The sequence below is a fragment of the Mytilus edulis genome, chromosome 6 (assembly GCF_963676685.1).
Source record: "Mytilus edulis chromosome 6, xbMytEdul2.2, whole genome shotgun sequence".
Classification (NCBI taxonomy): Eukaryota; Metazoa; Mollusca; class Bivalvia; order Mytilida; family Mytilidae; genus Mytilus; species Mytilus edulis.
The window spans coordinates 26,997,017-27,024,764 of record NC_092349.1 but is presented as its reverse complement, the minus strand read 5'-3'; the positions used below and the strand labels follow the sequence as shown (position 1 = coordinate 27,024,764).

At 33.7% G+C, this 27,748-nt stretch overlaps 2 protein-coding genes across 3 annotated transcripts in view; both read right to left on the bottom strand.

Moving 5' to 3' along the window:
• Window positions 1–27,748, bottom strand: part of LOC139527426 (VWFA and cache domain-containing protein 1-like) — a gene marked incomplete in the record, with an annotated part of 392,016 nt that overhangs the window by 67,718 nt on the left and 296,550 nt on the right.
• The window catches only part of LOC139527433 (GTPase IMAP family member 7-like), a 3,387-nt gene continuing 2,187 nt past the window's right edge, over window positions 26,549–27,748 (bottom strand). For both annotated transcript variants that reach the window (XM_071322896.1, XM_071322895.1), the window contains one exon: window positions 26,549–27,698. In XM_071322896.1, the coding sequence (XP_071178997.1) occupies window positions 26,575–27,698 (1,124 nt within the window). In that variant the 3' untranslated portion in view covers window positions 26,549–26,574. The remainder of the gene's footprint in view (window positions 27,699–27,748) is intronic.

Below are 27,748 nucleotides of genomic sequence, written 5' to 3'. Positions count from 1 at the left end.
TATGTGTGACGCACAGATACAAAAGTTTGAAAGCCGCAACGAGTACAAAGTTGAACAGCATCGAGGACCAAAAGATCAAAAAGGTTGTGCCAAAAACGGCAAGGGTTTTCTGTTAAGTTACCAGAAAATCCCTATAATTTAGAGTAATTTATACTTTTGCAAACAGTAAATTTAATAAAATGAATATACAAAAGATGTACATGATAAAGCTGAAGTATTAACTAATTACAGGAAACAACTGAAATACATTTACATAACCAGACATTTGAAACACAAAAGTAGACACATCCGAATACGTTTAAACCTCTACGCCAAGTGACGTCCTATTTGAAACTGAAAAATGACGAAAAAATGACGTCATTTGAATTAGTAAAACAGAGCATCAAAAAATGAAAAATGACGTCACATAAGAATGAATAAGATAGAATTAGGATTAATTTAAGATTATATATTAGAACTAAATACTGATATTGCATTTAATAACAAAGCACATTTTAATTCTTATTAATATAAAACTGAGGTAGCAATTAACTATATTATAAAACTATGTCAGGTTTGTTATGAATCTAACTTCAAACGTAAAATATCGTACTGATTACTTTGAACGAAATCAAATCTGATAAATGAAGGCGGTGAATAATTTTCTTTACCATAACACATAAATATAATAGAAAAGACGTCAACACATTTGACAAAATCCGATGAGAATTACAATTATAACATTAAACATTTAAACTATATACATGAATTTGGGATGGATAAGTACCGTACCACGTCTTATAGTAATGCGAGTTCACACTCGGCAAAACAGTCACAATCGGGAATAAGTCACGTTTGGTAATTAAAAGATCGGAATAATGAAAACTGGAACCTTCCTGTGACAGTGCCAACTATTTTATGAAGGGGTAATTGGATTGCGGAGGAGGGGGTCGTTAATTCCTATCTGTATTCTTTATACTGTTTGCCAATTATTCTCCAATCTTTATATTTAAACACCTCATTTTTCTCTATTAATTCTTTGTTATTGGTCAATTTTTCTCTATAATTCTTTAAATTTCCCCCATTATTCTCTATTCTGTAAACCCACATCCACACCTTCGTGAAGCTCTACTCATGAAGTATATTTTCTATAACTGCAGTTATTAACCTTTGTCGGCCTATTGGGGTGTCGGAACAGTGGGGTGTCGGAATAATAATGTGTCGGAATATCTAGGCAACCCCAAATAAGTCCAATAATTTATGTTATTATGAACCCTATCCCATGTGAATATCAGATATTTATTTTAAGTTGATATCCAAGATATACCAAAGTGTCGGATAGTTTTGTTTCATCTTCATTACAGTTTTCAGTTGCAAAAAAAAAATTGTTTTAAAAATATGTATTGGATATAAATATTATGGACAATATACACCATGCCATCTTAAATAATAAAATAAAAAGATTAAAAGTATCACGTAGTTTCTCTTATCTCCTACGAATAACAATGTATGTTATTGTACGTTATTGTGCACTGTTCTGTTATTCATTCCTCCAATCTGTAGTAATCATTTTAAAAATGTTAACCCGGCATGCCATACTTAATAGAAATGCGGACGTGAAAGAAAGCACTCTTTATCAAAGCGTCAACGGGGAGTGCACATTCTTCACCCCTGTTATAAAAGGTTTTCAAATGTCCAATGCTTTCGTCCATGCATGCCTTTTAAAAAATTGTTAATTTTGGAGAATGGATTTTATACTAAGAAATATATTTCAGTTTGAACAAAGCATACTTCCATGGATGAGGGCAAAAGTTTTTTCTTCAGTTTAATGACACTTGCCGTATTGAAAATAAAACCATTGTTTCCCTAATAGATTCATAATGACAATGGTTAATCATAGAAATACAATTATATCTTCATTTTTGCTTCAAAAACTTATCAATTTTTATCTTTTCTTTTTATTATTATTTTAATAATAACAAAAACAATTCTTTTTGTGACGAAATCATACAATGTGGGATTTCACCGGCTGTGCGAGGCTCTCAGTCCGTCAAATCATCGAGTTGAGAAGCCTGTCACGGTATTCTTCGGCTGATTTTGAGGTACAAGTAATCCAAGCACTTGCATGGCATCCATTTTAAATGTACAATTAAGGACTTAATAGCGCTCCTTCGTTCAATTAAATTTAATAGTGAGTTAATAGACTATTAACGTTAATTAAATTTTGTGCAACGCAAGTAATAGACTATTAAATTTAAGTGTACTTTTAATAGACTATTAACTTTAATAGACGTTTGTGCAACCCAGTCCAGTATGCTAAAATACGTGTTATGAAAGCGGCAGGTGCTGATCCAGCCATTTTAAAAAGGCGGGTACTAACCCTGGACAAAAGAGGAGGGGTTCCAACTACATGTCCCAATCCAAATGCACTGAACGTCCAAAAACAGGGGGTCCATCCATGGAACCCCGCCTCCCCTGGATCCACCACTGAGCGGGTACCGTATATAGCTCAATACATTATTTTTTTTTATAGTTTCATCCATCGATAATATCCGTTTGTTGCTAATTTTATCATAAAATATACCTCAGAGGTTTTTTTTATCGTTCAGCTGCTGTCCTGTTGACATATATAAAATATCTCCAATATTAGAAGTCTCTGGATCATAGTGGGTGCCATATTACCTATTTTTTTTCTTCTAAAACGTGCTTTGTATATAGAAATAAGAAGAGGAGGTATGAGTGCCAAATAAGACATCTTTTCAACAAAGACATAATTTAGTAAAGTAAGCAGTCATAGGTTCAATGCTGAAAAGTAAGCTATAAATGACCTGAAAATTACTTGTGTAAAACAATAATAAAAAAAAAAAAATACCACCCAATTAAATATATAAAAGGAGAAGAAATTTATCCCATAAAGAATATATTGTATAGGAGCCTGTATTTCAGTGGGTGTCGTTTGTTTATGTGTTGCATATTTGTTTTTCGTTCATCTTTTTATATCATTAAGGCCGTTAGTTTTCTCGTTTGAATTGTTTTACATTGTCATATCGGGGTCTTTAAAGCTGACTATGATGTATGGCCTTTGCTCATTGTTGAAGGCCACACGGTGATCTATAAATGTTAATTTCTGTGTCATTTTGGTCTCTTGTGGACAGTTGTCTCATTGGCAATCATACCACATCTTCTTTTTTATTATAGATCCAACGCTGCGATATTCACAAGACATATCAAATTTTCCACCTTGTCGCACATACATATGGATAACATCATTACAGCTTATTTCCTAATGCATGTAGAGCAAAACTTTGGTTAGCCTGCTTGCCTTGTTTGTATATTGTACAAAATATAAAATATACAAGTTAAACTATGCCTATATATATATAAACGGGACGGCTGCAGTGCAGGCGATTTGGTGTCACGATATCACAGTAGCATGGGTTCGAATCCCGGCGAGGGAAGAACCAAAAATTTGCGAAAGCAAATTTACAGATCTAACATTGTTGGGTTGATGTTTAGACGAGTTGTATATACATTATGTACACAGCCATGTATCACCATCATTGATGGCGATCCGATGGATACATCTGTTGTAGGGTTGTCACTGACTCAGACGTACTTATAAATATAATTATTTTCTGTGACTGTATCTTACATTCATTTGTAGGATCCTTTACTATAGATAATTTAGCTGATCTGTAACAATAACATCTTCATGCCTTATATATCATGTACTGCAGTACGCCGCTAGATTAAAACTGACGTGGAAAGGTAACACACGGCCAGCGAAAGCTCTTTATTTGAGAGCCCAGGTGGTCGTGTGGTCTAGCGGGACGGCTGCAGTGCAGGCGATTTGGTGTCACGATATCACAGTAGCATGGGTTCGAATCCCGGCGAGGGAAGAACCAAAAATTTGCAAAAGCAAATTTACAGATCTAACATTGTTGGGTTGATGTTTAGACGAGTTGTATATAAATATATATATCTTTGTTTAAAGATGTTAGTCTTATTTTCAAAGCTTGTATAAACAACTATACAAACAAATATCATTGCAGTTTATTTCCTAATGCATGCAAAACTTTGGTTAGCTTGCTTGATTTGTTTGTATATTGTACAAAATATAAAATATACAAGTGAAACTATGCCTATATATATATATATATATATATTATATATATATATATATATAAAGCAAATTTACAGATCTAACATTGTTGGGTTGATGTTTAGACGAGTTGTATATATATATATATATATATATATATATATATATATATATATATATATATATATATATATATATATATACAACTCGTCTAAACATCAACCATGTTTAGACGAGTTGTATATATATATATATATATATATATATATATATATATATATATATATATATATATATATATATATATATATATATATATATATATATATATACAACTCGTCTAAACATCAACCCAACAATGTTAGATCTGTAAATTTGCTTTCGCAAATGTTTGGTTCTTCCCTCGCCGGGATTCGAACCCATGCTATTGTGATATCGTGACACCAAATCGCCTGCACTGCAGCCGTCCCGCTAGACCACACGACCACCTGGGCTCTCAAAAAAGAGCTTTCGCTGGCCGTGTGTTACCTTTCCTCGTCAGTTTTAATCTAGCGGCGTACTACAGTACATGATATATAAGGCATGAAGATGTTATTGTTACAGATCAGCTAAATTATCTATAGTAAAGGATCCTTCAAATTAATGTAATATACAGTCACAGAAAATAATTATATTTATAATATATATATATATTGTTTAAAGATGTCAGTCTTATTTTCAAAGCTTGTATAAACAACTATACAAATAAAACAAGCAATCCAACCAAAGTTTTACTTTGCAGGTATAAGAAATCAGCTGCAATGATTTTATTCAGTTTGGCAAATGTTCGAGCCCGTTAAAAAACGAACAAACTGAAACTACAGTTGCTGACTTCACTACCTTCAATACAAAGGGAACAGTTTGGAAGTCCAGTATACTGAAATGTGACAAAAATAAATACTTATAGATTTTGTTAACACTGCCATGTAAATAAATGATGTATGTAAATATTTCTTCGCCTTTTTTACGAACACAAAATTCAAGGATCACGCATTTGCCTTTAATTATTTATACGAAAATTGTTGTACTCGTTAACGGCTTTCTTTACACTAGTAAGTTTGTCTTATGGGAAATTGTGTTTTTTCGCTGTTGTTTCGTTGCTGTGTGGTGGACAAATACATGAAATCTCTGTGCCATCATCAAACATGTAAATGACTATATATCGGGTAATTCCTTTTTTCTTCACATAGAAACAACTCTTCGTTTATCTGAGCATGGAAGTAATACTTTATATCACGAACTATAAATGAGGATACACAAAATGAAAACTAAGCGAAATTGTGAATCCCGCATTGTACGAAAAAATGTGTTGTATCTTAGTAAATAACACGTGTTTTTGCATTTGTCTTGGTTGATTATAAAATCGTAGTAGTCAATCATGCATTGTGACTCATTAAGTGGATTAGTCAAAAACCTAGGTAAAAATAAATTGCGTCACATCCAAATAAACAATTACTTGTGCGAGAACATAAGTATGCTAATTTATGCATTTTCTTATAAGGTAGTGGTCTCGACTTGGTTAAGAGATTTGGGATTTAAAAAAAGATTTAGAAATAAACAACGCATGTCACAAGTATTGAATGTACGTATGATTTATTTGACTAACTAGATAACAAATGAATAAATGTATTTTTTTACAGTGGCCATGACAGCTGACCTTACATCTTCTACACCCAAAACAAGTAGCATACTTAAGTTTGACAACGTCAAGTTTAGTGTCGGCATCAATAACCTTGCAGCTTATAAAAGTACTGGCAAGTTTGTTTGTGAAATAAAAGGATTGTATATGATTTCTTCTTCGATCACGTCCGGTACAAATGGAGCTGGCTACTTCATTTACCTAAATGGTAAACAGATCTCTGAGACATATATTGGTTATTTAAGTAGTCCTCCTTCTACAATGTATCATACCGGTACTGTTGTTCTAGCACTTCAGTTACATCCAAATGATAGTGTGTGGGTACACAATCCTGGATATGTAATGGTGGCATCGTTGTGGTCTACATTAACAATTGTGAAAGTGAAATAAGAAACACGAAGTAGAAAATCAAAGTTCTTATAAAAGAGGAGTACAAAAATCCTTATTAAATTCTGTAACTACAGTTTTGCAAACACACATACTAAATTGACCTTAATTGATACATTAATTTTATGACTGGAAATGACCAAATGATCAAAATAACGACATACATATATCTGTCGACAATTAACTGAATTCATGAAATTATCTAAAATTTGTATTGCATTTTGATGAAAAGGTAAATCGTCCTGAATTACAGGATATACTTGCAACGATGATAAAAATAGCAATCAATGAATAAAAAACTATCGACTTAAAGTGGAGATATGATTTTCAGTGTCGATGGGTTGCTTACTTGTCAAATTGTAAACATGTCTCGGAAATCTGGTTTTGATTATACAAAATTTCCTAGTGATGTAATAGTAGTTGTCAACCAATTTAGAACAATGGTTCTTACTTTTGGAAATTTTTCTGTAATTGTTTTTGAAAATAGTTAAAAAAAATCATAAAATATCATGGTACTTTGCAGATAAAGAGATGAACACTGGAAGAATATCATCATTTGGAATAAATAAAGTACTCTGTATTTGGACTTTAATTGTAATATATGTAAATTGTAAAACTGCTTTTTGTTGCCTTATTATTCACTCATTGTATTTGACATGTTTGAATAGATATGGTATGAATGCCAATGAGACAACTCTACAACCTAGTCATAATTTGTAAAAGTAAATCATTATAGATCAAAGTACGGTTTTCAACACTGGGCCTTGGCTCACACTGATCAACCTGATATAAAGGGCCCCGAAATGACTAGTGTTAAACCATTGAAACAGGAAAAACAACGGTTTAATCTTTAAAAACACGATAAAGCTATTTCTTAATAAAGATGGCGTTTGGCGAATACAAATCAGACACTAACCAAACAACACCATCCAATCTAATGTATAGCACTGTATAAATAAAGGCAACAGTAGTATACCGCTGTTCAAAACTCATAAATCCATGGACAAAAAACAAAATCGGGATAACTAAAACCGAGGGAAACGCATTAAATATAAGAGGAGAACAACGACATAACACTAAAATGTAACACATATAGACAAAATCCCACCAGAATAACAAATATAACATATATATATAACATCAAAACCAAATACATGAATTTGGGATAGACAAGTACCGTGACACAACTTATCGCAATGTGAATTTACACTCAAAAATAAGAGAAAACAAACGACACAACGTTATAATGTAATACACACAGAAACGAACTATAATATAACAATGACCATATTCCTGACTTGGTACAGGGCATTTTTAAAGGAAAAAATGGTGGGTTGAACCTGGTTTTGTGGCATGCCAAACCTCGCACTTTTATGGCCATGTGAAATATAACATCAAAATGACAACACAGGACTACAATATAAATAAATTGGAGAACACAATTGACAAAGAATCACACGAACAACAGCCAACAAAAGGCAACAAGTTCAAAATTTTAATACGCCAGAAGTGTATTTTGTCCACACAAGACCTATGTGTGACGCACAGATACAAAAGTTTGAAAGCCGAAACGAGTACAAAGTTGAACAGCATCGAGGACCAAAAGATCAAAAAGGTTGTGCCAAAAACGGCAAGGGTTTTCTGTTAAGTTACCAGAAAATCCCTATAATTTAGAGTAATATATACTTTTGCAAACAGTAAATTGAATAAAATGAATATTCAAAAGATGTACATGATAAAGCTGAAGTATTAACTAATTACAGGAAACAACTGAAATACATTTACATAACCAGACATTTGAAACACAAAAGTAGACACATCCGAATACGTTTAAACCTCTACGCCAAGTGACGTACATAAAGACATGTAAATACTAGTTATACAAATGGACATATGTTAAACCTATATTTCAAGTTCCAAACCTCCGTGCTCTAAACATGAAACATATGAACAAATAAAACAGAGATTACCTAATCTGACAACAATGATATTAAATCCATTATGAGCAAAAGAATCAAAATAGTTTTAAAAAAGAAAGATTCATGCTTTTTTGAATTGCTTCATTTGTTTTGACAATTTTACTCTCATACATGTTTAAAAGCATACATTTTAATACAATTGCTATATGCAGGTCAAGTTACATTTACATATACGTACATATTCATCTTTCTTTTTTTATGGATAATGACAAGTTCTACCTCCCCATGATGAGGACGAGTCCATGTTACGTTCACTAATAACATTTCTAAAAGTAGATTGCACCTGTTCATTTCGCAGTTGATATAACGCGAATGTTGAATGAGTTTTAGTCAGATCCCTACAAAATGCTGTCATTACCCTCATTTCAGGTTTTTTTCATTGTTTTCGAAAATTGATGAGTATAATAATCTCAAAACAGTCTTATGCCCTTTTATATTTTATTTTAATTATTTGTTCTCGCTAACCTCAATGTGAAAAAAAAGATTGCTTTATGTTGTGAGTGCTGAAATGTCAAATTGCAGATTTCAAACAGCGTTAAACTACTCTTGCCTTTATTCATGAATAGAAAATGGTGTTCAGTCTTATAGGAATATTGCCTCCGGTGAAAGTAAGAATGAGTGTCTGTTATATCATATAAGGGTTAAATAAGCACGAAGACATGACAAACATAAACATTTTATCATATTAGGCATAAAAAGCCATAATCAAGCCTATGATATCTCAATAGCTAAAGGACTGGTTGTACATGTCTGAAGTGCTGATTTATTAGAGCCAATTGCTTAATGCTTTTGAAAGGCTCCATCAAGGACTAGTTTTCTCTTTTATACTCTTTTGTATTTCTGCTGGTGTTTAAATCCCTTATTGAAACTAATACAGATGTTAAAAATATATTCTGAAATTTCCAAAATATAACGGTATTGATTTGAGGTATACTAACAAAAATATCTGGGAAGAAAATATCATGTTACTTGAAAACAACATTTCTGTAGAGCTTGTTTTGACCGATTTTTGTCCCTTTTCTTTTATTTGCAAAAGCGGAAGAATGACAATATGAAAATGTATAAATATATATATATATATATATATATAAAACACATTGCCGGTGTTGTTTTTTTTTGTTTTGAATATATTAGGATGTTATGTTTTGTTTTCAATATGTTCATATTGAAGTTAGAATTCCGATCAGTGACTCTTTTTTACTAATCCGTCTTAAATACTAATTGATAGCATAAGAAGCACCGAAAGAACGTAAGACGTAAGAATGCTAGGAGGGGACGAGTGTGGTTTTTGAGTATAAATATCCAAAATGGGTCAATGATATTAAATTAATATACGAATAAATAAGAACAATTCAAGTGAACAAAAAATACAATCTATTCATATCAGGTGTTATCAGATCACATTCCCCCAACATTTGCGCTGGATTAACGTCTATAATAGTTCTTTGTTAATGGATCAATGTGTGACTTGTGACTTAATATTATTGTAACAATCTGTTGCGTCTAATTACGTACACCAAAGCAAGCGTGTTCATTTAAGGCTTAGAAAAAGATAACCAGTAGCAACCCATGGCTCAACTTGAGATGTTTTAACTGATTCGAAGAAAGTGTAGGCACCTCGATTACGATTCAAGTGGAACACAAACCATGTGATTACATAGAGAAAATGTTTTTACAATGAGGTAATTGCTAAAAATCAATATCGGTTTCACAAGAAAACAATATATATCAGCTAGCCATGATATTCCCAATCAGCACCATGTTAAACAGCTTAAGCAGTTATCTTAATACTTTTTTGTCCACCGTGATTCACTGAGTTATATCTTAGGCCATCCAAACTTCATCCGTCAGAGGGTTAAACCTTTGCTAAAATGGAACGTCTGTTTGGTTGTGTGGGATGCATTATTACTAAGCAACGATATATCAGAACGGTACTTTGACTAAGTTACTCGTGTATGGAGTATATCACCTCTCATTCGTTTTCTGATCATTAGATCAAATTTGCTAAAACATTTCAGGGGTCTAGCGGGTGTGGTACATATGTTTTGTTTTTTTACGGACAATAAAGGTTAAAACCCTTCATGCATACCTACTTTGTTGATGCAACTTTTTTTTTTATCAAATTGTAAATGTCCTGAATATGTATGAAATATTTTTCCACTATATTTTAAAGAATACTAATAGTCAATTCAATCGTACGTATAAAAGATTAGAAATGTTTGTTTACAAGTTAACTTTGGGGAAATTGCATGAGTTTAATGTGATATCACAACACTATCTCTTATAAAATCACTTCATCTGAGTTATCTCCCCTACTTTCTGAGTTATCTTTTCTTATTTTGCAAAGTTAAAAAAAATTTAATCAGATAAAATCATCGTGGTTTTAGTTTAGAAATTACAGCCGTAAATATGATAAAACACATAATTCTATATATCTACATTAAAAGTCTAACACATGAATTACATACTAGTACGTTGAAAATGTGCACGTTTCATTAGAGATCTAGACCAATTGTTTTTTTCTTCTTCAAAATCCAAGATGCAGGAAGACACCCGAGCTAGCTTAACTGTAGATGAAACAGAACCGATTTTGTTTCGAAAAAAAAATGGCACCTACTCTTTTACTATTACAAAACGATCCGTTTCTAGAAAAAGCTTAGTCTTCAATAGATCGTTATTTTAACCGTCAGTAATTTGTCAATTTCAAGATCAAGGTCATTTGCTAAATTTGACTATATAAATTTGTTTTGGAAAATATAACAACATTCATAATCAATAGTCCAGTCGATACATGCAGATTTATAATTGCTCAGATTGTGGTAAAAGCATGGAATTTTGCACAGTAGTAGTATAGGTCATGGACAACATTTTCAGCTATGGACCCACTCTGGAAGTTTAAATTGGCGGGAGTGGTGGCCAGTTATTGACATGAAACTTGGCAAATAAAGTGATAATAAATATAAATAAAGATCAACATTGATAAAAACTAGTTATACTGCTATTGAATTGTGTCCAATTAGAAAAACCCGTAAATTTTTAAGCCAAAAAAGGTCAACCTTCAAAATCAAATTCGATGAAAATAAATCGTTTGGTTATTATTGTGTATCTAAAAAAAACTTTCAAAAAACCTCACTTGGTATAATAAGCATGATTAGTACCATATCATACAATAGGTAATGTCATAACGAAATCAACTTCTCAAATGTTCTCAATGACATAATAAATATCACAAAATGAATAAGTAGTTTCAAGTTTTATTAAATGACATAACAGCGGTCACTGTCTATTATTCCATATCACATGTTCTTACTGACAAAATAACTATCACAAAATGAATTAGTGTAAGTTTTGTTAAATGAAATAATAGCGGTCACTATCTATGATTCCATATCACATTATACTCAATATTTTCACAGAGCAGTACAACTTAATGATGCCTTCACACATTTACACCGTCCTCGGCAACCGTTTTCACTTTGACATCCACATTTTATAAGTTCAGCGAAGGACTCTGACGTCTGTTGTAACTATGCCATGAATGGTTCCCATACCCCTTCTCTGTTCCGCTTCCAACCCCAGATGGAAGGTGATGGTGTTTCGTAAATCGAGTTTAACAAGAGCTTGTCCTCAACAAAATCCTGCTCGGTAAGCAGCTCTCTTAAAGTGTTGTTGTTATGCTGCAGAGCTAGCAGGAATATTTCGTTCTTTTATCGTAAATAGATCTTTTCTTGCCTCATCTACACCAAAGTGCTCGTTGGTCCTGTCATATATTAAGACGACAAAACGCTCAATGTATAAAGCAGATGCATTAACACAATTTTTATTGGGTGAATCACTCAATATTTTGAAATTTTTAGTCACTGCATTAAAGGATGACCATGTTTCCTATGCAGTTTTCTTTCCACGATTCGAAAGCGATAAAACAAAACCACTAAACGCGTGAAAGAACAGAAGTGCAATTGACTTGAAAGGGACCATAAACAGAGCAATTTCATGAACAGGGATGTACCTGAAGGGTTTTCCAACTCCTAATGCCATCCATAAGGACGTTATGTTCAACTTGTGCACTGCTGGTACTACAATTACAATAACGTCAGTGTCAACGATTCTAATCATAAATGTCTGCATTCCACTTTTGACCGCATTAGCAACATGAAACAATGTTCGACTGTCCGCTTCTTCGTGATTTTGTGGGGATAGGTTGCCGTTATTCCTATCTGCAAACTACTTCACTTTCCTTTGTGGAAACTACTGTCGTGTGAACACTGGGGGTAAGCGTCAATAGCTCTTACGCTGGGTAGGCAAATAACTCTGCCCTGTTATTGTCAATTCTTAGAAATGACTCTCAATTACCAGGAATAGTAGAAACTGCCTGCACATGTCTTCTGATACCTTTTCCACGCTTACCACGAGTTGATGCTTTCACGTGGTCATAATATAACCCATATAACATTTATCCGACTGCATGACTTCAAGTTGTTATTAATGTGAGGAAGGAAAACTTGCATAGAGAAATTCTCAAAGGTTTTGCAATACCTAGGCTTTAGTATGTTAACAATAACAGCTCCGTCTAGAATAATGGCATCTACACCAGGACTCCCAGTTACAGTTCTGCACATTTTCTCTAATGACACTAACAAATCGGACTTAAAACCTAGTCTCAACTGACTAAACTGGGACATTGAAGGTGGGTATGCTTGGTTCTCATGACGAAAAAACTCATCACGATCCCTTCAACGGACCTGGCAACACATACAGCTTCGAAAGTACTGATCAATTCTTCTTAAAGGAGCTAGTTCGTCTTTTTTTCTTTGAATCACTTCTCAATTCCTGGCGACTGAAGAGTTGAAATATTTTTTTAAATTGGATAGGAAAGTGATTCTTATCAAGACGTTCCTTCAAGATATTTCTTACTGTAGCTTTTGGATCTACTATGCCACGTGTGTCAAAGACTAAAAGATCTTCTGGCTACTCCAAAAACGGATTTCCCATTTCCTCTATTGTAGCTGTCAATGTTATAACTTGTTTCACAAAGGCCTTCTGCTTACTTTTAACCTGTTCGTGGTGTCTAACATTTCAACCTTCACTTTGTTTATTCTTAATCAGTTTTTATTATTACCCGAATTCATTGACCACACGTGCCATGTCTTGGCCACACATCATCCAGCGAAGAAGTTGAGATGCATTATTCGTTAGTCCAATAACTCCACCTTCACCCTTTACTAGTGTGTTGTTTTATCCATGAGCATGAGCAATACCTTTAGCAGAGAATGCGCTGTACGCTCTCAAATTATATAGCAATACTAGGTGCTATTGTGTCCAATGCCAACATATCCCAGACAAGAATAAGAAGCCATCGAGCGTCATTAAGGTGATCCAAAGTGAAAAATGAAGGTATCAGCATAGTTAGAGAGTCTTTCGAACAAATATAAGAATGATCAGTTTCAGCTTCAATGTAAGTGACCAGCGGAAATTTCTCTCTTTTCTTTCCACTCTTCGAAGCTGATAGTGTTTTCCTTTTGATCATCAACTGTATCTAAAACTTGTCTGTAGGCTTTATGCATTGGAATATGTATGGGCATGTCGACTACGGGTCACATGTGATGCTTTGGGGAAAGATTCTGCTGTTCCAGCAGATGCAACGTTTGACTGGCTCAAAGTATTCACGCATCCACTATTTTGTAGCCAATTTCCATCTTTTGACGTTCATGATAAAGCCACTTGAAAATCAAAAATATTTGATGCATGCATATTTTTAATTCTTGATGATTTCCTTATGTGTCTTGTAGCCTGCCATATGTTTCATACATGTTTGATAATATATATATTTAAAATGTGTTCTGGCATGTCTGTACCAGTCCATAGGCATGAACAGTAAGTACAAGCAGATCTAATGGAGCAGCCGTTTTAAGTTTTGGGGAGCTTTATGATCAATTATCTTGTCCTCTTATATCTTATTTTCATTGTTTTTCAGTATAAACTTTTAAACTTTAAATAATTAAGATAGAGGATTTGTTCTGTCTAAATTATCTAAATTGGCATCTAGTCCCCCCCTAAACAAATGGTTGCTCCCTTTAAGTGGTTATCATGATTTTGACTACACATATTCGCAATCAATAATGAAATGATTATGGTGTGAGGTTAGTGAATAAGTAAATGCTGTGCAAGAAGTTGAAGCGTAGTAGTAGCTGTAATCGAGATATAACACTTATATATACATACTTGGTGTTTATAGTTATTAACATATAAATATATGTAAAAGCATTGTTCTCACCGTGTTCTGGTATACTAGTAGTTGCTATCAAATTATGATACTTATAATTATGATTTTTGTATATGAAAAACCTATACACTAATTGCTGTGTTCCAGAAAAGAAACCACATTCCATTTACAGTAGGCTATTTGCATATGGAATAGCTGTTGGCTCCGTTGGAAGTACAACTGCTGGAACTACTGAGTATCTTTCTGGTAACGGTTTTATACTGTCTCCTCGTTTCACGTGTTCACTATAACATTACATTGCTCTCACCGTACCATGATTGTCTTGACTCGGGTGTGGAAAAGAGAAATGGCAGTTCCATGCAAAGAACTCTTAGCCGTAGTGAAGCTAGGATTATGATTAATGTTATCATCTGCTGTTGTCGTGAATATATTGCAACGCAGTTTAGCAGGACAGACTACATCTCGCAAATAGAATTTCCCATAGCTATTGATATATTCATTACTATGTCGTACTTTATACTCAGTTCAAAATTGTATAGTTTATCTACAAGGTCTCGTTTCCTCGTTTCTGCATGAATTACCATCCCCAAATATATAGGTAACTCTGTCTGAGGTGTGATAAGTTACCGCTGTATCCTTTCGACGACGAAAAGCAAAATTAAACAGCTGAGATATGGTTAGTGTTGTCTGCGACTCAACAACATTACTAGACTATGTCTGGGCATTTAGTCCACTTAGTATCATTCTCACTAAGAAAACTAATGTCTGAGGAACTGATTCGTGTTTGTAGCTGCATTTGTATGTCCCTGTAAAGCTATATCGAGTATCAAAAATATCTCTTCGAACTAATTTAGCTGCTTTGGCTATGATGAGTCCTTCATCGTCACAACTATAAGAAATGGTGAACGTCTCTACCTTACCTGTGTTACTCCAGATCTGGTTTGGCAGCTAGTATTCGATTTTTCAGATGTGTTGTATTGATCCTTCCTTCCTTCAATAGCAATTCAGAGTAGCTCAAGGCGTTTATTATACAATTTAGCCAGATTGGCAAGTTTGAAGAATGGTAAATTATTTGCTCAAGACCGTGAACAATCAATATATTCGTTTATTTCGACAAGCACAATTACATTGATAACAGATTTCTAGTTTTCTTTTTTTTCTCTTTGTCTTCTTGCCTTGTCCTTCAACTGGCCACTAAACAAATATATACGTGTTCAGTGATAATGTGTCTTGTTACTTTACTGCTAAACTCATTCGATGTATATTCAGTTTCAGATGTATGCTGTCGTTTTTCCTGTCGAGATATTTTTAGGTCTAAACATTTGTTCCGACAGGATCGTGGCCATTTAACTTATGGTTCTGAAGTGTTCGTGCAATTCCGTGGCCTTCATTTAACTGTTCCAAGTTGAGTGATGAGGGAAACCAATTCAATGCCTAGCATCTTTGTATGATAGCATCAAAGGACTGATAACCGGCTCCGATGTCAATGCCAATTATGTTGTTATCTACTGGGCACTGTAGGTCCTCGTGTATTCTCTCTTGGCATATCATACATTCTTGTCAGTCTATTTGTTCACTACAAAGTTTTACAGTGTTTCCAGTGTCTTCAATATCTACAAGTCTGAATTTGTTTGACATAGAGTGGTCATATATATATATATATATAGATTTGTTATTTTTTGTTCCCAAAAGGTATTAGATACCTTCATTTCGTTAATATGTGCATTAGTGCTTATTTGAATACATGGTAATTACCAAATACAAATAGCAACAATCCTATCAGAATGATTTGATAAGCTAGTTTTAAATATATATCAGTTCATTAGTTTGAATGCAAATGATAAAATAAAATATAATAGGAAATAATCATATATTTGAAATTTTTGTTTTCAAAATCGCTACCATTCAAGATGGCAGCCAGTAATTCAATACCTGATGGCCTCAGATTATAGTCTTTATTATAACTGATACATATCCCAAATTTTATAACAAAAGGTAAAGTCATTTATTTTTCACAAATTTTATTCTGATTGAATTATCAATTTTCAGTTGACCATTTTAAAATTGCCGTCCAGAGCCGCCATTTTGATTTTTTTAAATGGGTCTATAGCTTTGAATGTTAACTATGACCTAAACTAAAATTCTGCAAAGTTTGATGCTTTTACCACCTTCTGAACAAGTGTTTCACAAATCGACCGGACTACAAGACATACAAACTGAATAAGCATCTTAGATCAAAATAGAAACGCATATAATTAGATCATTCATGAGAAAACATATTATAAAACACCAATTTTAAAGATAAGATATGTTTGATTGTTTCTCTCTGTACATGGTATTCCAGTATTTTTGTCCATCTGATGACTAAGCCCTTTTCAACTGATTTTTATAGTTCGTTCTTATGTTGAACTGTTATACTACTGTCCCAGGTATTAAGAGGGTTGGGTTCCCGCTAACATGTTTAACCCCGCCACATTATGTATGTATGTGTCTGTCCCAAGTCAGGAGCCTGTAATTCAGTGGTTGTCGTTTGTATATGTGTTACATATTTGTTTTTCGTTCATTAAAAAAAATATAAGGCCGTTAGATTTCTCGTTTGAATTGTTTTACATTGTTATTTCGGAGCCTTTTATAGCTGACTATGCGATATGGGCTTTGCTCATTGTTGAAGGCCGTAAGGTGACCTATAGTTGTTAATTTCTGTGCCATTTTGTTCTCTTGTGTAAAGTTGGAAATACAACTTTAAAATGTTGATGGATTCAGTCGAGGATTATGCCAGGCAATGAGCTAAGCGTGACAAGAATGGATTAAGGCAGTGAGGTCGTTGATACAAATCAGAATTAAGAAACTGAATGGGTCTATCAATGCCCATGCTACGTCAATCTTTAAAGACCCTAATGTTGCAAAACTTTTATCCTACCTTCATGACAAATATGTTGTTGTCCCCGCAGATAAAGTCCCAAACCACATTGGTTTTGTGGATAAAACTCATTACATTAACTGCTTGATAAACGAATAAGGTATTGACAATTCACTTGGAAACCCAACATATACCCTCATGACAATTACCAAAGAGGAAATCCTAGATAATCATAGGTCTGTTATATGTTCCTTTCAACCAAAGATGATGAACTGGATCGTCCATCACTGTTCTGGATACCCAAACTGCATTAGTGTCCATACATATTTTTGTCCTAGTAGCTATGATGAGTTTATTTACAACCACTGGGTCGATGCAACTGCTGGTGGAGATTTATTTTCGCGAGGGTATCACCAGCCCAGTAGTCAGCACTTTTTGTGCTGACATGAATTATAATTGATATGGTTACATTTATAAATTAACTGTTTACAAAATATTGAATTTTTTAAATACTAAGGCTTTTCTACCTCAGGCATAGATTACCTTAGCTGAATTTGACAAAACTTTTAGGAATTTTGGTCCTCAATGCTCTTCAACTTCGTACTTTATTTGGCCTTTTTAACTTCTTTGGATTCGAGCGTCACTGATGAGTCTTTTGTAGACGAAACGCGCGTCTGGCGTACATACAAAATTTAGTCCTGGTATCTATGATGAGTTGATTTACAAACAACGGTATATTGCTGGGTCTTCCAAGTGCTCCACGAAACCTCTTTGCATATTATCTTTTTTATTAGCAATCAAAGACGGGCTTCACAGTTATTGTGAACCTGCCTATTCTAGAGGTGTCGTGAATCAGATGTGAATAATTAAAAATTCAAAAGATCTTTTAGAGTACATACAATCTAACTCTCTTTCATCTTATAAAAGTATTTAAACATTTGACTTTTCTACATTTAATACAAGTATTCCACATTCCAAACAAAAAGAAAAAATTTAAAGAGTTGGTATTGCTTTGTTTCATAAAAAACAAATGACCAACGAAGATACAAATATCTTGTCTTAGGAAAGGATAAATTCTACTGTAAAAGATCACTTTAATTTAAACAAAAAATTCTCTGAAACTGGCATTATCAAGATGCTTGATTTCTTGATTGACAATATATTTGTTACGTTCGGAGGACGTGTTTTTCAACAGACTATCGGCATTCAAATGGGAACGAATTGTGTCCCTCTTCTTGCCGACTTGTCTCTTTATCATTTTGAGGCTGACTTCATACAGGAACTTCTTAGGAGGAAAGATAAAAAATTAGAAATATCCTTTAACTCTTCTTTCCGCTATATAGATGATGTTCTGTCACAAAATAATTCAAAATTTGGTGACTATGTCGAACGCATCTATCCCATCAAACTAGAAATAAAGGATAAAACAGATGCAGTTAAGTCGGCCTCATATCTTGACTTACATCTAGAAATTGACAATGATGGTCGATTGGAAACAAAACTTTACGACAAAAGAAATGATTTGAGCTTTCCAATTGTAAACTTTCCATTTCTAAGTAGCAACATTCCAGCAGCACCTGCATACGGTATATATATCTTTCAATTAATACGACATTCCCGTGCTTGCATTTCCTATCATGATTTTCTTGATAGAGGATTGTTGCTCACAAGGAAGATTTTCAATCAAGAGTTCCAAATGGTGGAGTTGAAATCATCTCTTCGTAAATTTTGCGGACGCCATCACGAATTGGATGACCGTTATGGAATAACCGTTTCACAAATGATATCGGATATGTTACTTACGTCATAACTACAATCCCCTTCCCTTTCATAAATGTGACCTACCGAATTAAACTATATACCGGATTTTTTTTATCTCATAAGCAACACGACGGGTGCCACATGTGGAGCAGGATCTGCTTACCCTTCCGGAGCACTTTAGATTACCCCTAATTTTTGGTGGGGTTCGTGTTGTTTATTCTTTGATGTTCTATGTTGTGGCATATGTACTATTGTTTGTCTGTTTGTCCTCTTCATTTTAAGCCATAGCGTTGTCAGGTTATTTTCGACTTATGAGTTTGACTGTCCCTTTGGTATCTTTCGTCCCTCTTTTGTCTCTTTGGCTATCATACCACATCTTTTTTTCTATTTTCTTGTTTTGAATTATTGTTATTGAAACCATTACAAAAATAATTGCCAAAAACAATTTGAGTAGAATAATGAATAAAAAAGACATGTCTCTTGATAATTATCTGGTGAAATAAAATCAGTTTAAGACATATTATTGTATGTCCTTTGTGGTCATGAATGATTTCATGTGTTTCGGTGATATTGTCCAATGACAGAATGTAGGACCGTGAAAGTTCATAGGTGTAGAGCTATACCATTTAGTTGTATGCTGTATTTCCTATAACTAAATTGATGTAAAGCATGTGCCGTTTACATGGTCTATGTGTATCATAATTACTGGCCACTCTTCATCATTTTAGTATTTTTGTTTATTAATTTTGTACAATAACTGATCATTTATTTGTTTAGAGTTTATATTTCTTCTATTGTTTTTGCAAAACAAGGTTTAAAACCGTCATTAAAAGGCAATATATTTTTAATATGTAACTGAAAATTTCATCTATACTTACTTACTTGTAGATATACTTTTGCTGATCCGTTTGGCTAATTAAAGGTTCTATCTATACATTATAGTATACAGGATGATAGACAAAAATGCAAAATCGTCATTAAAAGGAAATAATATCAATAAAAATCGATTGACAATATCGTCATGTTGAACTGTATGTAGATTTTGTTTTGGTGATTATATTTGCTATTTAATTTTCTGTCTACATGTATTTATGATAATTTTTAAAAAAGTATGGCTAAAATGAACAAAAAAAAAAAAAAAATTCAGGGAAATAAAAGAGTCCTTTGATAGTTTTTATTTGAAAAAAAATTAAGGTAGAACTTACCATTGCAAATAATCTAGCTCATGTCAGATTTTCTCTTTATGCAGCGGTTTACAAGATAATTATGATATTAGACAAAACACACGCTTTTTACCCCTATATTCTATTTTTAAGCCATGCCGGCCAATTTGGTTAGCAGGCTAAGTCATCGGACACATGTTAAAAACTAGATACCCCAATAATGAGTATGACCAAGTTTGGACGAAATTTGGCCCAGCAGTTTCAGAAAACAAAATTTAAAAAGTTAACCGACGACTGACGACGTACGCCAAGCTCACACTGGTCATTTGGGACATGCAAGTTACAAATAATACAAGATAAAAAAAAAAAAAAAAAAAAAAATCACTACGACATAGAATGAAATATATCCATCACTGTCATCACGAACACTCAAAACCAAAAATATCACAAGCCAATAGAAATAAAATCATGAAAGAATTGCAAATATTCAATATATAACCAAGAGCTTTAGCAAGACAATTGAATCGTATAGCTTGAACTGTTTTAAGGGGAAGGAAATGTAAGTTCTCTTCAATTCCATAATTAATGAAAAATTTAACGGAACATTTCGAATATATTATCAATAGTATATCTTTTTGCAGAAGTACTAAATCACTGAATATTGGAGTGATGGTATCATGGAATAAATAGGACATTGGCATGCTTATGTCCATACATGCAATGCAAATTTGGAAACTGATAATGGAATATAAATATAGATACAATCGGTATCCTATAAATAGAGTAAAAATATGTATTATGCAATGTTGTGGTAATTCTATTTGCGTAGGGTACATAATTATATCGGTATTATATGAACTGTGATAATTTGATTTGTGTAGGTTAATTAATACTACAAGCCAGTAAAAGTCTAAAATGGCCTATATCTGTACTCGACTGTAATGATTGATACTCGAACAGTCTGAATTGGTCTGCAATTTACTTGATCATAGTTAACTGTAGACTAAAACCATACTTAATATAAGCTAGGTTCACACTGCCGATCAGATCAACTCGATACTCCCGATTGTCCAAATTTCCAACACCAAGTGGAACCAAATTCTTGATCGGTCCTGTTAACGACTTCTATGCGACTGCTACCCGCTGTACATGACCTTAACCCAACCACTCAAGACTCCTTAACAACTCCATCACGACTCAAACCCGACCACTAATTGAATGCATATTCGATCATTCCGACCAATTAACGATCTCTACACGATCTTTACTCGACTAGCTAGACCAAGTCAACTATACTCGATCTCAGCCTGATCTCGGCCATTCTAGATCGATTAATCGTATAGGGGTCATAGGGATAGTCGGGCATTGGTCGGGTATGTACAATTTCGGTATAAAAACATCTGATTTTTTTTTATATCGCCCGCTGTAGCGGAGGAGGCATCAAGTATTCCCCTTGTCCGTCCGTGAGTACTTATACGTACGTCCCAACAATTAGTTTCCGTTCTCTAATTTAATTTTGCCTCAACCAAATTTTATGAAACGCAAAACCATAAAACACAGATCAAGTGCGAATTTGGGTGGTGTCACTTTTACCTTTCTTGTAATGACTCTTTATAACGTTATATGCACGCTTGGGAATTAGCTGCGTTCAATGGACACGTTCCCCGTTTATTTTGTAAGATTCAGTAGTTCACAGAAGGTCTGAGTAAAATTTTACAATTTAAATATCTTCATGGAAATAAAGCAGTTGGATTGTTTGGCTAGGTGGGTAGGGCTTAGATGGACAGGTTAATAGCTGTGACGGAGCTACAATAGAGCGTAAAGAACAAACAAAAAAAGGGGTAGACAGCAAAGGGTTTCGAAAAATCTAGATGATTCAGTGGCTGACAGGGCGACCCACTATCTGGGCAGTATAAATAGTAATCTCAAAAATACTGAACTCCGAGGAAAATTTAAAACGGAATGTCCCCAATGAAATGGCAAAATCAAAAGTATGAGCGACTTGCTGGAGCTGAACCCAGAGAGGACCCCAATGTTTATAAAACTTCCTGAAAGTAGAGATGACGCTGATTTGTTATTAGAGTTTTACTGCTCTTTTCTTAAAAATGAGATTTGTCACTGGATAAGTACTGATGTTAGATAGCACTCTTGATCTCTCGATAGATATATGTAAATTTGTAAACCGTTTCAGAAAAGGTATCACTCAAGGAGATTGAAATTCTACTTTGGGTCAATTTATGGGGAAATATGTGACATCTTTTTCCTTTTTTTGCAATGTTTTTTAGCAAATACATGCAGGTTGTTGGCATACTGCAAAACGAAAATAAATATCTTTAACCATTCAACTACTGGATATCAAGTCTATGAAAAAAAATAATTACATTCTTATGCACAATTATGACAAAAACAGTACGCTTTATTTGTAGGTAAGCAAGGAAAAGGAGTTGGTAAAGTTTATGTATATTGCTATCTAACACAAGTAATAATCCAGTGACAAATCTCTTTTTGTCGTGTCATTTCCAAAAAAGAGCAATAAAACTACCATTACATATCAGTGTCCCAATGAGGAAGTTTTCATAAGCATTGGGTTCCTCTTTGTCGAGTTAGCACGTCTCTCATACTGACCGCACAGTGGTCGTCATGTCAGCCACTGCCTGCCCTAGATTTATCGGCGCCCTTTGCTATCTACACCTTATTGTTCGTCTTCTATGCACTTATCAAGCTCCATACAGCTATTAACCTGTCTCTCTGAGCTCTTTCCATCTTGCTCACAAATCCAATTGCTTTATATCTATGTAGATATTTTAAATGTATGATTTTACTCGGACCTTCTACTGAATATTACCAAATAAACGGAGAATGTGTCCATGAGACACTGATAATACCCCAGCTAGCATATATAACATTATAAAGGGTCATTACTCAAGAACGGCCACCCAAATTAACGTTTGAACTGTGTTTTATAGTTATAAGCATTGTGTATTAGGCGTTTCATCAAGTTTGGTTGAGGCAAGATAAAATGCGAAAACGGAAACTAATATTATTGGGACGTACGCATGTACATAGAGACGGACAGTGATAACACTTAATACCCACTCCGAAGCGGCGGGGAATAACCATTTCGGACGTTTTTATACTAAATTTGTACATACCCGACCAATTCCCGATTTTCCCTGCGACCAATATAGAATCAGGTCGACCTGGTCTGTTCGAGATCAGTCTGAGATCGTGAATAGTCGATTTGGTCTAGATAGTCGAGTAAAGATCGTGAATTGATCGAGAATTGATTGGAATTATCGAATAAGTATTCATTTTGTTGTTGGAATGGAGTCGTGATGGAGTCATTAAGGAGTCGTGATTGGTCGAGTTAAGGTCGTGTACAGTCGGATGAGGGTCGGGTAGAAGTTGTAAACAGGCCCGATCAAGAATTTGGTTGAGCTTGGTCGTGGAAATTTGGACAATAGGGATCATCGAGGTGATCTGATCGGCAGTGTAAACCTAGCTTTAACAGTCTGCACTTGTACTCGACCTGTACCATTTAATACGCGTCTTAACCATGCTCGACCTAGTCAGAACCATGATCGACCTAGTCGGAACCATATTCGACCTAGTCTGAACCATACTCGAGCAAGTCACAACCAACCTATACCTATGTGTTTGTATATATCTATTGTATTTCAAAGATTTACGAACTGTTTTTAAGAACAGTTTTCCACTGACTAGAAATTTGAACAACAATTTGAAATTAAAAATGTATTCAAAATAGCATAAACCTATCATAACTTCAAAACCATATTTATTAACAATAACATATAGATATCTATCACCTTTAAAATAAAACAAGCTGATCAAATAATCTCAAAACTGAATTGTAACTAATACTGTCAATGTTATTCATAATTTTTTAATGTTTTAGGCCACACCAATTTAATTTCTTGTTCTACCGATTTTTGGACTCCAAAAATTGGGGCGAGCGAGCGATTTGAAAATTGTAATAAAAAAATATTTAATTTGCAAATACTTCAGGTGAAGTTTGTAAAGTAAAGGCGAGTGATTATATTTTTTTTTGTAAACATAAAATAATAGGTTTCGACAAAATTAAAACTTGATTTATCACTTGTACTTTGACATTTCTTTAATTTATGAAGTATTTTACTGTCATCACGAATAATTAAATAATTAAATCTTGTCTATGTTTGTGTGACTGACAATGAGACAATTCTCCATCCAAGTCATAATCAGGTTTGGATAAAACCCTTAATGTTATGAATATCCCTTTTATGAGGGGTCAATATAAGTTATATTATACTTTTTTTGTGAAAAACTACTTTTTAGGACAAAAGGGCACACAATTTCCCACAGAACTATATGGTATTAAATATTTAAACCATGTCCAAGAATTTTGTAATATTCCTGGACTTTAACCATGTTAACACATTTACTTTTATAACAGTTTAATATTATTCAAAATAAGTGGACCCTTCTTTAGAAAAGTTGTTTAGATATGATGTATTTCTCCTCTTTTTGAGTAAAAAGTTTTCAAAGGTTTTGTATAGTAGCACTATACAAATCCTTGGTATTTATATTTTCTTTTCTACAATAGTAAAATGACCACTTGTCAGAGGGAGAATTGTTCCCAACCTGACAATAACAATGCCAGGTCTAAGTACGGCCTTTAACACATTAGCCTTGATCCAGACCAAACAGCAGGCTATAAGGGACCCCAAAATTATTAGTGTACACAATTCGAACAGGAAAACCAACGATCAAATCTATATATCCAAACAGAAAAATACCAATGAACCACATCAACACTGCTGAACGACAGGCCATTTGGATCAATCAGAACAGGTGCAAAAACATGCAGCGGCTATGGATAGTTTTGTTTCGAAAGCACACAATACAATTGCAGTTGAAGGCAACTCTTTTCCTTCGGACGTTCTTTGTACTTTATTCTAACAACGAACATTTTTTGATAGGGAATATAAGTAAGAGGAAAAGATGTTTTGTTCTGTACAGGTATTTTCCGCTGTAATATATTTATCTCGGAGCACTCCCACTTGGGATAAATTGGTTTTATGCTGAAACATAATGCTCACATATATTTACACAGTGTAGTGGGTGCTTAGAGGTTTAAAATCGTCAGACTGTGATTTTAAAAACAAATGTTGACATCTTTTTATAATATTTACAAACAATTGGTGCGGGAAATGGACATGATTACATTTCCGGATGCGGGAAGCGGGAAAATAAAAAAAAATCTGTTCTGAAAAAATAGGTGCGGGAGGGTTCGTCGAACAAGGAATTAAATCGGTGTGGCCTTAGATATATGTTATGATTACTGGACAATTTTCACCATTAACTTAGGCTTAGTATAGATTTATGGTGTCAAATGAGTTTAGCTAATTATAAATGCATTTAACATTTTTCTGTTGCAATATATATTAAATATTTTATAAAGCAACTAAAAAAATGACATCTTTGTTTTTGATTGTTAACCAAGAATTTAATATAATCTTGATAATAGAACTTCCATAGCAATCCTTAAAAACCTTTCAAAACAGGAAATGGCCTCTTAAGTTACAGTAAAATATCATTTCAATCACGTTTAAATGTGTTTTGTTGGGGTCAAAATTGAAGACATGTCATGAAAATTTTTTTTTATCGATTTCTTCGATTTGTATCCCTTTTTGATATACATGTATATAAAATATATATTCCAAATTATAATAATAGATATATATCTAATATACGGTTAAGCAATTTCAACAACTTTGTCGACTGTTGTTACTTCATTCAAAGATAATTCTATTAATAACTATTTTATGTAAACATAAAACCTATGTAGTTTTTATTAAGAAATTTAGAAAAAAACATATTCCAAACAAGCTTATGATCACCTTTATAAGATTTAATGACCCTCAGTAAAGATGTGGTATTTTAGTAAAAGAAAATCTGTTCTTCTAAAAGAAAAACCTCTAAAAATTTAAAACTGTTATCATTTAATTATGATATAAGATAATTTGATTTAACTATCTCTATTTGACATAACTCGTAAGTGGTCTATTGATTTAACACAATTGATCAACTACCGATCGCGAGTTTGTAATAACATAAGCAACATAACGGGGCAATATGTGGAGCAGAATCTGTTTATCCTTCCGGAGCACCAGAGATCGACCAGTCATCGGTGAGTTAGTGTTGCTTAGTCTTCAGTTTCATATGTTGTGTCTTGTGTACGTTTATTTGTCTGTTTGTCTTTTTTCGTTTAAATTTTAACCATGGCGTTGTCAGTTTAATATCGATCTATGAGTTTGACTGTCACTCTAGTATCTTTCGCCCCTTTTTGATGACGTGCTTGTTCTTTTCCGAACAATGTGTCTTTTTACGAAAGGTATTGCTATGAAAAAAACATATGACTTTTCACAAGATTTTATATACTTTAAAAAAAACTTCCAAAAAATCTAAAAACACCCTTAACAACGTCTGCAACAGCTCCTATAGCCTTCCCTGCTGCCATGAAAGCCTGTTCAAAAAAGCCAGAATCAGATCTATGTTCCTCTCGAAACGTCATTTCCTTATCATTCAATTTTCTTTCAGCTTCTTCTCGCAACCTTATTTCAATGTCTCTTTCCGTTTCTATGCGACGAACTTCTAATGCCATTTCTCTTTGTTCTATGTCCCTCCGCATTTCATCAAGGTCCTGCTTGTTTTTGTTTTTTATCTTCTCAATATCAGATTCTTGTTCGTTGAATTTAGTATTCAATATTTTCATATTATTTTCATGTTCAATCTTCTGGTTTTCAAAATTTTTCTCAAGTTCCTTTTGTTTTTCTTCGAACTCGTTCTGAGCAGATTTCTTAGCTGATTGTATTTCTTTCTCAAGTTTTTCTGTTTCTTTTCGTTTTTCTTCTTCCCATCGTTCTTTTAATAATTTCTCATTTCTTTTATACATGTCATTTGTATAATATTTCCCGTCGTTTTCTTTGATAAGGTCGTCGATCATTTCAAGAAGTTCGATCACTTCTGCCTCACGATCAGCACGATCACCGCCATAGCCAAACGCTGTATATCGGTATTCGGTCCGATTCAACAACCACCTAAGAGCCGACTCATCTTTTAAATTGGAAACAAACTGCTTAATTGTACGTTTTTTATGATCAAGTCTGTCTTTTCCAGTAAAAGCTACAATCATGTAATCAATAACTTCTTTTCCAAGATGAGTTAGAAAAAAGTCAAATGTATCTTTTTCTTGTTGGGTGAATCGTCCAATCTCAGTAACAAAAATAATAGCATGTAAACCCGGAGCTGTTTGGCTGTAACATTGTGCAATCTCTTTCATAGTTTGATTATTAGGTATACTTGTATCAAACAATCCCGGAGTATCAACAACTAAGAGATTTCTCCCGTAACGCAGTGAGCGCGCATATTCCGTTTTTCTCGTTACTGACTCGCCCGAAGTGTCTGCATGAAAAACATCTTCCCCTAGTATTGTGTTTCCAGTAGTACTTTTACCGACTCCAGTCCGGCCTATTAGCAAAATTCTGCGTTCATTTTCGGTAATACCTAAAGATGAAGAATATTATCTGATTTATCAACAAAAAGAAACTGATGAT